Source organism: Phytophthora cinnamomi (genome assembly GCF_018691715.1).
Source record: "Phytophthora cinnamomi strain GKB4 chromosome Unknown Contig1, whole genome shotgun sequence".
Lineage (NCBI taxonomy): Eukaryota > Oomycota > Peronosporomycetes > Peronosporales > Peronosporaceae > Phytophthora > Phytophthora cinnamomi.
The window spans coordinates 1,001,224-1,015,193 of record NW_027150934.1 but is presented as its reverse complement, the minus strand read 5'-3'; the positions used below and the strand labels follow the sequence as shown (position 1 = coordinate 1,015,193).

Sequence of the window (13,970 nt, the reverse complement as noted above, 5' to 3'; positions counted from 1 at the left end):
GCTCTCTGCACAGTTCGGGAGCCCGATCGTCGCGCCGCGCTGGACGCGCGGTCTCTGTCCGCCCCGCGCGAGTCCGCCGTGACGCTCGTGCCCACTGTCCGCGAGCGCGTTCGAGGCGGCGGAGGACGATACTGCACGATGCGGCTCTCTCGTCTCCATGTCATAAGCCCATTGAGCTGGCGCATTACACACCGACGCCGCGCGTGGTCATCGCGCTCACCGAAATGCAGGCAGGAGGTGGATTTCCAGCGAGCAGCGAGCCATAACGCGGGTGATTGTCGCCTCGCGTTCCCGCCCGCCATCTGGCCGACAACTTGTGTACGCTGTACCCATCGGCGGACGAGGGGGGCTCGCTTGAGACTGCAGAGACCGAGGCTGCAGAATACTCTACGCACATGTATAATAAACAGAGCCGACCGACGCTCGCTCGCCCCGTTTGGGCGCGGAAGAACAGAGCGCGATCGCCACGCCGGATCTCCCGCCACGTTCTCGCTGGACAATGTGCCGCCGTCTGGTCGTCGCAACCTCATGCCACACCACCGTGTACTGCACTCACAGTGCCCATGAGCCCAGCAGCTCACCGACTTCCCTCCCTGCATTGCCGCAAAGCAGTCCACCCCCGCACCCGTACCGTATCATAGTCACGTCACCTCACCACCACGTCAGCCACACCACAACACCTTCAACACCTTCAACACCTTCAACACCTTCAACACCTCCAGGCACCGGGCGTCTGCGACGTGTGCAGTCTTGGGTTTCCATGGGAGAGACCGCTCCCTCTCTCATTGGTCGAAACGTCCTCCTCCCGTCTCATTGGCCAAAATTCCCCATAGCGAAACCGCATATATTTCGCACTCTCGCTACACTCAGGCAGGCAGTCAGTCGCTCTTCCCCCTCCAGCGTAGACGTCCAGAGCGTGGGGGCAGGCAAGGCAGTCAATGTACGCGCCCGGGGACGCCGCCGCCGCTGGCGCCGAGGCCGCCATGAGCCACGAGGAGCTGCTCGCGCACCAGCTCGACCTGCACCAGAAGATCCAGCAGCAGATGCAGCTGCAGATGGAGATGAGCATGCAGCTCGGCGCGCGCCAGTCGCTCACGGCGTCGCTGGCCAAGGTGGAGCCCGACCTGGGCGACAACGTCTTCGACATGCTGGACGACCTCATCATGATCCCGTCGGGGGCCGTGGCGCCCGAGCGCGGCTCGCTGTCCAAGGCGGCGCGCGAGCAGACGATGGACGTCGACGTGGGCGGCGACGACGACGACGACGACGACGCGCGCCCCGCCGTGGGCTCCGGCAGCGTCAGCAGCGCGCGCGACAGCCTCGCGGACATCCTCGAGAGCCTGGACATGGACCTGGACGACGACCTGAACGACGACACGCTGTCCTCCGGCTCGGAGCGCGCGCGCAGCGCCAGCGACTCGCTGGACGAGGACGACCTGGGCCTGGACGACCTGGACCTGGACCTGGACGCGCAGGACCAGGGCGTGGACGGAGAGGGGGAGGCAGACGACAGGGCTGACCCTAACAACGAGAGCGCGCCGCCAGAGGAGGACTTCGTCCACCTGCGGCGCTCGTCGCTCGACCTGCTGGCGTCCATGAGCGGCAGCGCCTCCAGCATATCCAACAACGCCACGGGCAACATGTGCACGCTGGTGTGGGAGGGAGGCCTGCTCGGGCTGAGGCTGCGCCACTCGCAGTCGCGGATGATGCCCGCCGTGTCCAAGATCACGGGCAAGAGCTCCATCTTCGGCATCCACTTGGTGGAGGTGGGGGATTTGCTGTTGAGAATTGGAGACCGCGTCACGAGGGACATGGAGTTCCTCGAGGCCATCGAGTACCTGAAGGAGGCGCCGAAGCCCTGCAAGCTCGTGTTCCGACGACTGATGGCCGACCCCATGGCCGTGAAGCCCGTGCAGCCCAAGGTGAAGAGCGCGATTGGACTGAAGCTCGCGGCCAAGTTTGAAGAACTGACCGCGGCGGAGAACGAGAAGTTCCCGCCCCAGCCGGCAGTCAAGCTGGAGGCCAAGTACGAGATTAAGTGGATTGACGGACCGCTGGGCATTAGTTTGATTGCGAGCAAGGACGTCCCGTACCCGCTGGTGACGCGCATTACGGGCAAGAACAGGTCGCCACAGGTGCAGGACGTGCAGCCAGGGCATTATCTCGTGCAAATCGGCAGCTACAACACCGCGGATGGCAACTTTAACACGGCCATTAAGTTCCTGCAAAAGGTGCAGAAGCCCGTGTCGCTCTTCTTCTGCCCAGGTAACAAAAAGGTGTCGGCGCGCCCAGAGCCTACGGAGGAGGAGTACGACCACATTTGGGAGAAGAAACAACCACTGTGCTTCACGGTGCGGCCGAATGTTGCTGGTAACATGGTTGTTGCCGACTTGGGCAGCGCTAAATCGATTAAGGTGAAGATCAAGGGAGCGCCGAACAACGTGGCAGCGTTTGTGAGCTCTGGAGACCGGATTATGTGGATTAACGACGATAGCGTCAAGGATTTGAACTTCCATGAATCTCTGCTCAAGTTGCGCACTGCGAAACGCCCGCTGGTTATTCGGTTCAAGAAGGGTTCTCCCGAAGACGCGATCGCAGCGTTATCTTCGTCAGGTGTACATTCAGCGTCCAAGTTCACGGCATCTACCTCATCACTGGCATCTTCATCAACATCAGTATCTTCAACATCGTCATCCTCGTCGCCACCTCCGCCCACTTCCTCGTCGTCTGCGAGCGAGAGGGCGCCACCAGCTCCCGTGGTAACACCGCCGAAGCCTGCGCCATCAACGCCAACAGCTTCGCTTCCTACACCACGAAGTTTCATTAACCCGCTCAAGAAAATGAGCGTAGCCCTCGGTAGCCACGCGAGAGATAATGCCAACAATGGGTCCAATGCGAAAACGCACAATGATCACAGGAAGAACCAGGAAAGGCAATCACACCCGGCACAGCAGCAGCAGCAGCACGCATCGCAATCTTTACACTCGTCGCAGTCTCACCAGCACGCTGCTCAGGAAGCTTCGCAAAGCAAATACCGAAGCCATGGAGAACAGGAGGCTAAACGTGCGTCGCATGACCCAAGGCAAGCAAATGCTTCATCATCCAGCTCATCAAGAGTATCACCACACGGCTCTAGGGGTCACTACCATGCTGCTCCTGTAATGTTGACGACTAAGGATCCATCTCCTCGGTCTGCCAACAGTCCTGACAACGGCAGCGGACATCGGAATGATATAAGCCATCGCGTTGCAGATGCCCAAAACAAGCTGCGCAATCTGGAAAATGTGTTGCGCAAGTCTCCGCTGGCCAAAACTACCAGTGACCCGATCGATAATGACACGCCATTGAAGCCGTTGTCACGCAGTGGCCATCGTCATGGTTCTCCACCGCAAATGCCTACAAGTGAAGCCACTAAATCCAAGGAGAAGGAGTTGGAGAAGGACCCTGACGTGTATGAGGTTATCTGGCCTGAGGGCACCGCGCTTGGTTTGACATTGCGTGTTCATCCGACTACAAGGTTTCCCGTTGTGGCACGCGTGACAGGAACGAGCAACCTCAAGAACATTGAGCACGTATCGCCGGGTGATATTCTTTTTGCAGCGAACAACATGAACATTGTACCGCAGCCGAAGTTTAAACAGACGCTGGAGAACTTGTCGCGGCTACCGAAACCAGCAGTTCTGCGCTTCCGGCGTGCATCGGCGGCGGCATATGCCACCTTGCGGTCAGATGAGTCCGATCAAGCGCTGCCGCGTGGACCGCCGCTGAAGGACCGTGAATACGAGCTTATCTGGCGGGAGAATGCCAACCTTGGCCTCGTATTTAGCTCCGACTCTGACGTACCAAAGGTGACGAAGGTGGATATGGACTCGGGCGGCCCCATGCTGCACAAGGTGTCGGTGGGAGACGTGCTGACGTGGATCGGTCCGATGGAGATCAGTGGCTCGACTTTCCACTCGTCGATGGCAACTCTGCGCGCCGTCAAGCGGCCTGTCGTGCTGCGCTTTTTCAAACGCGGGACATGATGCTTGCCAGCATCTCGTCCGCACACGAGCTCGTAGCTGAACTGAAGTGACGAAATCGTAGTAGTTAAACAGGAGGGGAGGGGGATATCGTGAAGACGCGAACGCAGCAACAGAAACAGGATTGTAAGCTCTCGATGTTGTTAGAAGACGGGGCCTCGACCTGCCTCGCATAAGAAAATGTCTTTTTGGTCGGTGTCATCGATCGTCTTGTGCCGTAGAATGGGCTAGCCTTCTTTTCATCTATATTGCTCCTGTGTTGGTTGACCACGATTGTTCATGCGGTACCGGCCATGTGTCTGTCACCTATGCAGTGGCTTCAGGGCTCTGGCATGTGTGCAGCTACCTATAGTAGTGTTTTGTCGGTGAGGTTATTTAACGCGTGCTAGCAAGCGGCAATCATAGCTGCATTTGATATTATATAATTACTAATAAGTTATACTTCGAAGTAGGAACTTTCATAAAACGCGTAGTGGCCCCACTAGCATAGCAACAGCAAAAACTGAAGATTCACTAATACTGGATCTTCAGCTTTTGCTTGACATCCGTTGGACGGTAAAAGTGAGCCCTCATACCTACTTCTGATGTCAGAATCACGCAATGCACTACTCAAGAAAATTGAGCATGCGGGGCAAGTGCGCGCTCACATGAGTCTTTGACAAAGACAAATACTCTGTGTACGCGATGGAGAAGTGCTTACGCGTGCGTGCTTATCCTAATGCATCGCGACAACCACGTAAGCAGGGGTTCAACACGCTATTTTGATAACCGGTATCTCTGATGCTACTATCTCGGCGTACCAAAAGACCGTATCGATCTCTACGTGTAATTAATTGGCTAGGTGATGTAATTTATCAGTGGTTCTAGAAGCGTCTCATTATTACAATGGCGCGTCCCACACATACTCGTGAGTAACCGAGTGAACTCTAAACTAAAACCCTGTCACCTTGACCCTCCTATCACTATGTAGCAGATATACAAACTCGGGCAACATATTTTTTAAATTGAAATTGAACCAGTATAGGTAGAATTGCAACAGATAATGATTACTACCCACGAGTAGACATAAGAATGGATAATTCAACCAGCACTTTGAAGACAGATACCAGGCCGTATGCTTCCACGAGCGGAGCGCACCAAAAGCGCATGTACGCAAGCTCTTCATCTTTCTCATTCTGCATTTTACCGAGCCAACCCCACCAAGGACGCCCCTAATACCCCAAAAAGATGAATCTCAAGACCTGCGTCTTCGTTTTCGTCGGCACTATGCTTATTGCCTCGCCCGCGTCTGTCGTCGCTCAGTCAAGGCTGTGCATGACACCGGGATGCGCAGCCTTATATTCTGCCAAGAACGCTCAAATCAGCTCGTGCTGTTCAAGCCACCCCAACTTCGACGATTGCTGCCGCACTACATGTAGTTGCAACATCGGTTCTCCTTGCCAGTGACTGGACTCGACTCTGCAGTTCCTGCCCTGATACCTGGCATCTTTCGTAACACAACCATGGATAAAAAAACACTACTACTATTTTCCAGCATTCCTTGTTGATATGTCTTCAATGCCAGGACCCACGTTGTACTTTTTCATCGTGGTGTAACTTCCATGATATATAACCTTTGGATACCAAGGTGCTGTCACAAGAAGCAGAAAATACCTCGCTGTACGAGAAGTAATTGTCCAACAAATGTAATAATTAGGCGTGTGCTTATTGTATGGCTCCCACCTCCGCTAAGAGCAGGCACGACACTTGCTAACAGCTAAACAAGCGAGCGAGCGCCCTCAAAACATGTCGCTGCCGGGAGATGAGGAGTTGAAGCGCTCGAACTTGGCGGCCAGCGCCTGCTTCTTGGTCAGGATCTCATTCCGCGAGTTCTTGAGGTCCGTGGACACGTCCGTGACGTTGATCGCGTCCATGAAGTTGGCCAGCAGCGGCGCCTTGACGTTGGAAGACGGCACGCTGATGCCCGCCGGGCCCGTCGGGGTCAGGAAGTCCTCGATCGCGAACGCGTAGTGGTGCGCGACGGCGAAGCCCAGCATCTCGACGCAGATGACGAAGTCGTTGAGCGCCGAGGCGATCTTCTGTGCGTCCCAGCAGTCCGGGCAGCCGATGTGCCACTTCTCCGAGATGACGCCGACGCTCACGAGCATGCTGATCATGACGGACTGCCAGTAGGTGAAGAAGATGATGGCCTTGATGGCCAGGAACTTGGGCCAGGGGCGCATGGGCTGCAGCTCCTCGTGCGCGCCGTGGAAGAAGATGAGCAGGCAGTAGAGCGCCCACGTCTGCGAGGCGCTGAGGATGAAGCACACGTAGCCGTAGCTCACGAGCGGGTTGAGCAGTTCTCCCTCGCCGTAGACGCCGGCGAGGCTCGTGATGAGCATGACGATGCTCATGAGCAGCTTGATGGGGATGTACTGCAGGATGCCGATGGTGGTCTGGCGCAGGAACTTGCCGCCCATGGACCAGGGCTGCACGCAGCAGAAGGGGAAGACGTGCGTCATCTGCGGCTTGGAGCGCATGGTGCTGGCCAGCACGGACTGGCCGCCCAGGTACTCGACCAGGAAGCAGTGGAAAGAGTAGAGCGCGAAGGCCTCGTACAGGTCGCGCACCGTCTCGAAGAGCAGCTTGGACTCGTTGAACACGAGCGCCATGTACGACGTCAGCGCGTAGATGGGCACCATGAGCAGGATGCGGATCACGTGCTTGCGGATGCCCGCGGACGGGTTGTACAGCAGGTGCGTCCAGATCAGCCAGCCGCTAAGGATGATGGCCAGCAGCGTGAAGGCGCCCGAGATGGCGTACGCCAGCGTCTGCAGCTGCATGGCGGCGGGCCCGAGGGGGAGCAGCGCTCGAGCAGGTCCGACCTGGTTTGTAGTTCCCGAGCTCTGCCGCTTTGAAAGTTTGGAGTGGACCACATGACACAGGGGTGGATTCGAAATTAATTGCGGCGGCATTTTGATTTATCACTTTTGAGAGGGCAATTGTAGTTAGCTTAGTTCGTGGTAGCGTGACGGTGCCGACAGCGGCCAACGACCGACAGAATCGTAATTGGTGCGAATACACGTTACCGTTTTTTGGTGGGTTGGGGTGACGCCCTCCCGGAGAGCTGACGGGCTTGATGCTCGCCGGTCGCTTTAAGGCAGTGCTTTCGAGCATTTGCCAGTCTCTAACAAGTCTATCCCTCACATCTACTCTCACAACACCCTCCCCGAGATCTCTCTCCCCCCCGCCTCCTTCGCTTAGGTACGTTCAATGTGAACTCCATTGGTTCAGAGCGCAAGAAGCTCGACACGCTTCCTGCAGACCTCGCGGCGTACCGCGTCGACATTGCTGCCCTCCAAGAGACGAAGATATGCACCGACGCCACGCAGTCCATCGGTAACTACTCTCTGATCACCCTGAAATGCACTAACCCCCACTACGGCGTCGGCTTTGTGGTGGCGCCTCACCTGCGCCGCTACGTCACCGGCGCGTGGGCCGTCTCCGACCGCATCGGTGTCCTCCAGCTACGGCTCCGAAGCGGACGCATGAACATCATCAACGCATACGCCCCACACATGGGCCGCAGCATTGAGGAAACCGACCGCTTCTACGCTGACCTCGCTACGACACACAACAAGCTCCCCCGACGCGACCTCACCTTTGTTCTCGGCGACTTCAACGCCAAACTGGGCCAACCTCACGACGGCGAGCACTTCGTAAGCAACTGGGCCCGCGGATATCGCAACCGCAATGGGCACTTACTCGCTGCTTTCTGTGAATTACATGGACTAACTGCAACTAACACTTTCTTCCGCAAGCGTGCCAAGAATCTTACAACGTGGACGCAACGACGCGTCGGACACTGCATCTACAATCAAATCGACTACGTGCTAAGTCCGGCGTCCATCCTCAAGCTCTGCACGAATGCCCACGCATGGAGCGGTACCCTCACTAGCTCCGATCACAAGCTAGTGACTGCTGACTTCAATCTTCGCGACGTCCCCCGACGCCGCTTCCAGACCCACGTCGCCCGCGACGAGGAAACACGCCTCGCACGCAGCCGACTCTACTACGACGAAGACGCCCGCACCGATTACCAACGCCGCCTCGCCGCTGCACTCCAAGACGACGCCGAGACCCTGAACACCGCTTCGCCCCAAGACCGATGGGACCGCATTCTCCGCCACGCCTACACGTCCGCCGAAGATTCCGTCGGATACCAGCCGGCTACCAGCAAAGGTCGCTTCGCCGACCCGCAGTTAAAAACACTCTCGTACCTCCAGCAGCAGCTACGCCTTGAAATCTACAACAACACCAGTGCCGACGTTCGTCAGCTGCGGAAGACTCGGAACGAAATCCTTCATGCCATCAGAACCCGCTGCCTCGAACTAGCGAACCAAGCCCTCGACCACCAAGCAGAAGTGATCGAGTCACTCAGTACATCGAGTCGCGTCTACGAAGCTACACGTGCACTTTTTCGCAAGCCGAGCCCCCGCCAACACATCCGAGACAAACAAGGTAAACTAGTTCTATCTACTAACCGAGCTAACCACCTAGTGCGAGAGCACTTTCGCTCTCTCTTTGTTGACTCATCCCGAGAAGTAATCCACCCCGACTCGGAGCGCCGACCGCTGCAGCTACCGATTGACCCAGCCGAGCTCGAACGCGCCTTCCGTCGGCTCAAGAACGGCCGCGCCGCCGGCCCAGACGCCGTATCAGCCGAACTACTCAAGTATGGCGCTGATGCTCTCGCCCAACCGCTCGCTGAGCTCATCAATCAAGGATTCGCCACAGGTCAACATATCCGGCTTGGTGCCGGCCTACTGATTGGTCTGCCCAAGCCGAACAAGCCTCGCGGCGAGTGCTCCAGCCTCCGTCCAATCGTACTGCTCAATTGCGTTCGAAAAGCACTATCGGTCGTGGTGCTTCGCCGGATTGCCGGCAACGTTGCAGGGTATCTCTCGCCACATCAGAGCGGCTTCCGCCCCGGTCGCAGCACCGCCGATGCTGTCTGGGCCCACCGCTGGATCGCTGCACGTGTCCAACGCTATCGCGAGGTATATCATATCCTCGGCATCGACCTGTCGCGGGCCTTCGACACCATCGACCGGGCCAAGCTCATGGACGTGCTCCGCAGTTTCCTCGACGACGACGAAGTGCGCTTAATCCAGCTCCTGCTCGCGGACACAACGCTGTCGCTCCGATCTGGATCGACCACGCTGAACCCGTTCACAAGCAACCTCGGTACGCCCCAGGGCGACTCACTTTCTCCTGTTCTGTTCATTGTCTACCTAGAAGCTGCTCTACGCGATCTCGCCGACTCCCTCGACGTTGGCCGTGCATTCCTCGACGATATGATCGTCTACGCAGACGACGCCGACTTCGTGTGCCGCACCGTCGAAGCCACCGCCTTCATCCAAGACCAAGCCCCAGCGATCTTGGCTCGCTGGTCGCTGGCCATGAACCCGTCGAAGACCGAGCTGACGACGGTTGCTCGCGCATCAACCAGTACTCCTACTCGTCACGTCCGCGCCCAAGAGGAAGCATGGCGCAACACCAAGAAACTCGGTTCGCTTCTGGGTGATGCCGAAGACGTCTCGCGCCGTAAACAGCTCGCCCGTGCTGCCCTCAACCGAATGTGGACATTATGGCTGCGAACCTCGCAGACTTCCGAGCGCACCAGAGTTCGCCTGTACAACAGCTACGTTTTGCCGATTTTGCTATACAACTGCGGTACGTGGGCGCTTACGAAGGGGACGTGCTCGGCCTTGAGAGCTTTCATCGCCGACAACTTCGCCAGGTACTCGGCGTCCGGTACCCTCGGCGGATCTCCAACGCAGCGCTCTACAAGCGCTGTAACGCTCGACCTCTGCGCTACCGCATCACCAAGGCACGATGGGTACTCTTTGGACAGGTTCTTCGCGGCTCGGATCGCAACCCAGCGTTCATGCAAATGGCTCGCTACTTCGACAGCTCTACTGAAGGTGGCTGGCGAGGACGCCCCCGCACGACGCTACCAACGATCTTGGATCAAGACCTTCGCAATACCAAGCGAGGACGCCGGCTCCGCACCAAAACTGACCTTCTCATGCTTCGTACCCAAGCACAAAACACGACCGAGTGGAAGAAACTCGTGGGAGACATAATCGCATGGATGCCATGTGAGGACGACTTGACGTATGCGGATACTACCCTATGCCGGAGACTAGCTACTTTACACCTAGGCTCCCAGTAAGACAGATTGACGCGAAGACGTAATACAAAACAAAGCAAAAACAAAAACACGTTACCGTAAAAATCGGATTGAGCGAGACACACGAATTGAGTGCGACGCTCGTAAAACCAACACTGGTTAGTAATAAAAAGGGCTAGATCGCACACCTCATTAGGGATGACACCCCATCCAAAGCAGCATGCACGACTGGAGCCTCCTCACCCGAGACATCCGCAACACGGAATCTACCTTCCCTATCGCGAGGACCGAAAGGGGTAATACCTGCCCTTAAAACCCTCTTGTGATGGTTTCAGCTGAAATCTGATCCCACGCTTCACTAACAAAGCGCGTAACAGCGCTCGTTTCTTGTCAGGCGTGGTAGGAAAGGGGATGGACTCGTGGTATTTACAAAGTACAAAGTAGAGCGGTGTACACGGGCGGCAGCTGCTGCAGCAGCCACAATCGTTAAGCCTGCCTGCGCTTGGAGCGCATTTAGCTTCCTCCTGTTCGTGTTTTTAAGCCGCCTAGGCATGCCGCTCAGCTGGACAGCTCGGGAGGGGTGTCAACTCGCCAAGTGTGAGGGTTGAAATCCGTGTCACACCAATAATACTTTTTACTGCGTAAAAAATAATTTGGGATTTGCATTTTACAACAGAAGACGAACTTTTTACCAGTGTCTCACTCAATCCCATTTTTACGGTAGGTGAAGAAATTCAGCTATTGGTCAAAGCTCAATTGGCTCCGGTGTAGTCCACACCGGAGCCATTTGAACAAAACAAATACCCAAGTCACCGACGAGGCTGCTGGCCCCGCCAGGCGGGCGGGGGGGGGGGGGGGGGGGGGGGGGGGGGAACGACGCAGGGAGCCTGGAGGGCGGAGGCACCGTGGAGGAGGGTGGCGAGCTGGAGAAGAGCGGTGTCCAAGGGGATTGGTGGTGGTGGTGGGGGGGGGGGGGGGGGGGGGGGGGGGGGGGGGGGGGGGGAGAGCGGCGCCTGTGATGAGCAAGAGGGTGGGCGTCGGAATGGAGGAGGGCGGTTAGTTGGCGGAGAGCGGCGACCGGGAGGAAGGTATCAAGCAGGTAAGAGGGCAGGGACGGCGGTCGCCCTTGACAAATGCAGCGACCACGGGGCCCGGTCGGAGCGATGTCGGGCAGCAAGACGATGGCGGGGAGCGGGAGGAGGGCGGGGGACAACAGGATGACAGGGGGCGACAGCCGGGAGGACAGCGGGGGGGAAGGAGAAGGGCGAGGAAGTAGCGTCGTGGAGGAGAGTGACAAGCAGCTGAATGGCGGCGTCCGGGAGGAAGGTGTGGGGGCAGCGGCAAGGGGAAGGACAGGGCAGCGGGCTGATAGAGGGTGGCGAGCAGGACTACGGTGCCGAGAGCGAGAACGACAGCGAGCGGGAGGAAGCCTTGCTGTCGCTATTGCTATGTTGCCGCCAGCCCTGGCGGGGTGGTGGTGGTGGTGGGATTTCCCTGCGGGAAATCCCACCACTAGTGCATAAATACTGTTGAATACGAATAAATTGTAATAAATTGTTTCTTTATTTACTTATCCTCTTCGTGCTTTAAGTGGTGCGCTCGCATCTAGCTAACTCCGGTTGAATGCTGCTCGTTCATGTCGTGCTGGGAGCGTTGGAGATCTCGTCCAGAAACTCGGTTGAGTTCGCGATAATAGTTGAAACGCCTTTGCAAATTGCTCAAAGCAGTCTGACAGTCAATACAAAACCCTTGTAAATTGTCAGCTACAGGGCAGACATTCGTAGCATACCCTAATCACTTAAATTCACTATGTGCTGGATACATATTTTGGCGGTATTGCCGGCGGACAGCGTTACTGCAACATAATTTGGACAAGACGACACGTCTTGCTGCACCATAGTGAGTCTTGTTACCACAACAAGCACCACAACATGCGACCTAGTGTTGGGTTCGCCGAAATCTATCGACAGTAGGTTAGATTAATTACGGAAACTCCAAAAGTTACCGACCCCTTTAGAGAAATTCGAATTAGACTCCAAGCGGCTGTCAGTGCAAAACGAGAATAGACCCAGAGGACACCGGCACCAATGCGATGTCGCTACCTTCGGCGCATCCGCACTCAAGCAACGAAGGCACGAACCTGTCCGGGACTCAAAGGGCGAAGTTGTGCAAGGGACCGGTGAGGTCTAGGATCAAGGCGATTGAGGCCATTGAAGACAGGCTGGAGAGAATTGCGAAGTATTCCTTCAAGCCACTGAACGAGCGCGACGAGCTAGCTGCGATGATCGCCGGCGAAAAAGTGGATACTAATCGGCTGGGCACTGCTCTCGGTGTGTCGATGCGTAACACTGAGTATGTGGCATCGTACTCTGTGAACTGGAGCAATGTTGCGAGGTCCTGCCGGAGCAAAATTAGCCAGGCTAGGCGCTGTCATGGGGACCATTAGCCTAAAGAGGAAAGAATGCATCTGGGTTTTTTGAGTCAGCAATTAGTTTTCATTTATGTCTTAACGGACGCCAATAATCCATAACAATATTTGTTGCTTCTACTGCCTTCGCTACTTTGTTCGCCATGGTGCTTACTTCAGGTTGCATTAATCTCATCCACATAATGCGTAGCCGCATCACGGCAATGACGACTTCTGTCACAGTGGCCTTAGTAAAGCGAATACTGTCTTTCAGCATGGAATACACTTGGGCGATGACAAGAACTCTGCACGATGTGCCATCAGGTTGCCTTGGTGCATCGAGCTAAACTCCGTTCTCTTCTATTGGGTACTCGACATCAGGTATAGTATTCCGATGCCAATTACACAAAAACGGTAAACACCTTCTCCTCGTAGGTCGTTTCTAGTGTATCACTGTACGCGCCCTCGCACAGTGGCTCGTAGTAGTAAGGAGGTGATAGACGGAGTTTCCGTCTGGTACGAGATGCTGACGATAATGACACCCCGGTGTATGTTGCTGAGATGGACCGGCAACACAACATAATGCGTGCTTGAAATGCATGTCTGTGGCGGGTCAGGACAGCACAGAGTCACCGCGAAAGAGTTCAACGCGTAGCAATTGAATGCTCTCTGATACTATCATCAACTTCAGTACCAAGTGCATCTGCGACGTGCTAGAAATCATCCCAACCATCTCCTCAAGCTTCACAGTGCCTACGCCACTCGATAATCGGTAGCTAGAGTTCAGACAAGCCCCTCCAAGCTGCTTCATGTCTTCATTTGCTAACGCCTTGTGCTTCTCCCCCGTGTTGTCAGAGGATAGGTCGTCCGAATCAGTTTCAGCATCGAACAGCTCCGGGTTAGCTGAAATGTCGTCCCAGTCGGTCGACATTAGCCGCTCCACATCTGCCTTCCATGCGTTGAACTAATTGACTGTGTTGTCATGCATCCTGTAGATCGCCTCGCTGCGAGATAGCAATAAAACAGTAAGGCAAGACAACGAGCAACACAGGTTGTTACACAGAGCAACACATTAAGAGTAGCATAACGAAACATCCTAAAGCGAGTACAAACCTCGTAAACTTCGGTGTCCCACCAGGGCAATATGCCAAGATTTCCTCAGCAGTTCCCTCCGGATAATCGCCATCTACAATCCGGTTGAACTTCGGATGCTGTTTCTTCTTTGCACCTACAACCGCGTCCAGTTTGATGACAAGGCTCTTCAGAATCACGAAGTTGTAATCATCTGGGTAGACGTGATTGCGGTGACAGCGTGCGACGCGCGCGTTCATAAAGTCGTCGTTCATGATAGTGGGGTAGCTGGCAA

The 13,970-nt window shown here is 56.1% G+C and overlaps 4 protein-coding genes across 4 annotated transcripts; 2 read left to right on the top strand and 2 right to left on the bottom strand.

Moving 5' to 3' along the window:
- Window positions 1–938: 938 nt before the first annotated feature.
- IUM83_06379 (PDZ domain) lies at window positions 939–4,025 on the top strand (the record flags this gene model as incomplete). Its single annotated transcript, XM_067930579.1, has 1 exon — window positions 939–4,025. One exon carries the CDS (start codon window positions 939–941, stop codon window positions 4,023–4,025), a length of 3,087 nt encoding a protein of 1,028 aa, XP_067800387.1.
- Window positions 4,026–5,800: 1,775 nt separating this feature from the next.
- Window positions 5,801–6,844, bottom strand: IUM83_06378 (Transmembrane protein; the record flags this gene model as incomplete). The annotated part of the gene is made up of 1 exon (XM_067930578.1): window positions 5,801–6,844. One exon carries the CDS (start codon window positions 6,842–6,844, stop codon window positions 5,801–5,803), a length of 1,044 nt encoding a protein of 347 aa, XP_067800533.1.
- A 705-nt stretch (window positions 6,845–7,549) lies between these two features.
- IUM83_06377 (putative EndonucleaseReverse transcriptase) lies at window positions 7,550–10,150 on the top strand (the record flags this gene model as incomplete). Its single annotated transcript, XM_067930577.1, has 1 exon — window positions 7,550–10,150. One exon carries the CDS (start codon window positions 7,550–7,552, stop codon window positions 10,148–10,150), a length of 2,601 nt encoding a protein of 866 aa, XP_067800486.1.
- A 3,418-nt stretch (window positions 10,151–13,568) lies between these two features.
- On the bottom strand, window positions 13,569–13,950 carry IUM83_06376 (uncharacterized protein; the record flags this gene model as incomplete). Its single annotated transcript, XM_067930576.1, has 2 exons — window positions 13,569–13,608; window positions 13,718–13,950. 2 exons carry the CDS (start codon window positions 13,948–13,950, stop codon window positions 13,569–13,571), a joined length of 273 nt encoding a protein of 90 aa, XP_067800389.1.
- Between the last annotated feature and the right edge of the window lie 20 nt (window positions 13,951–13,970).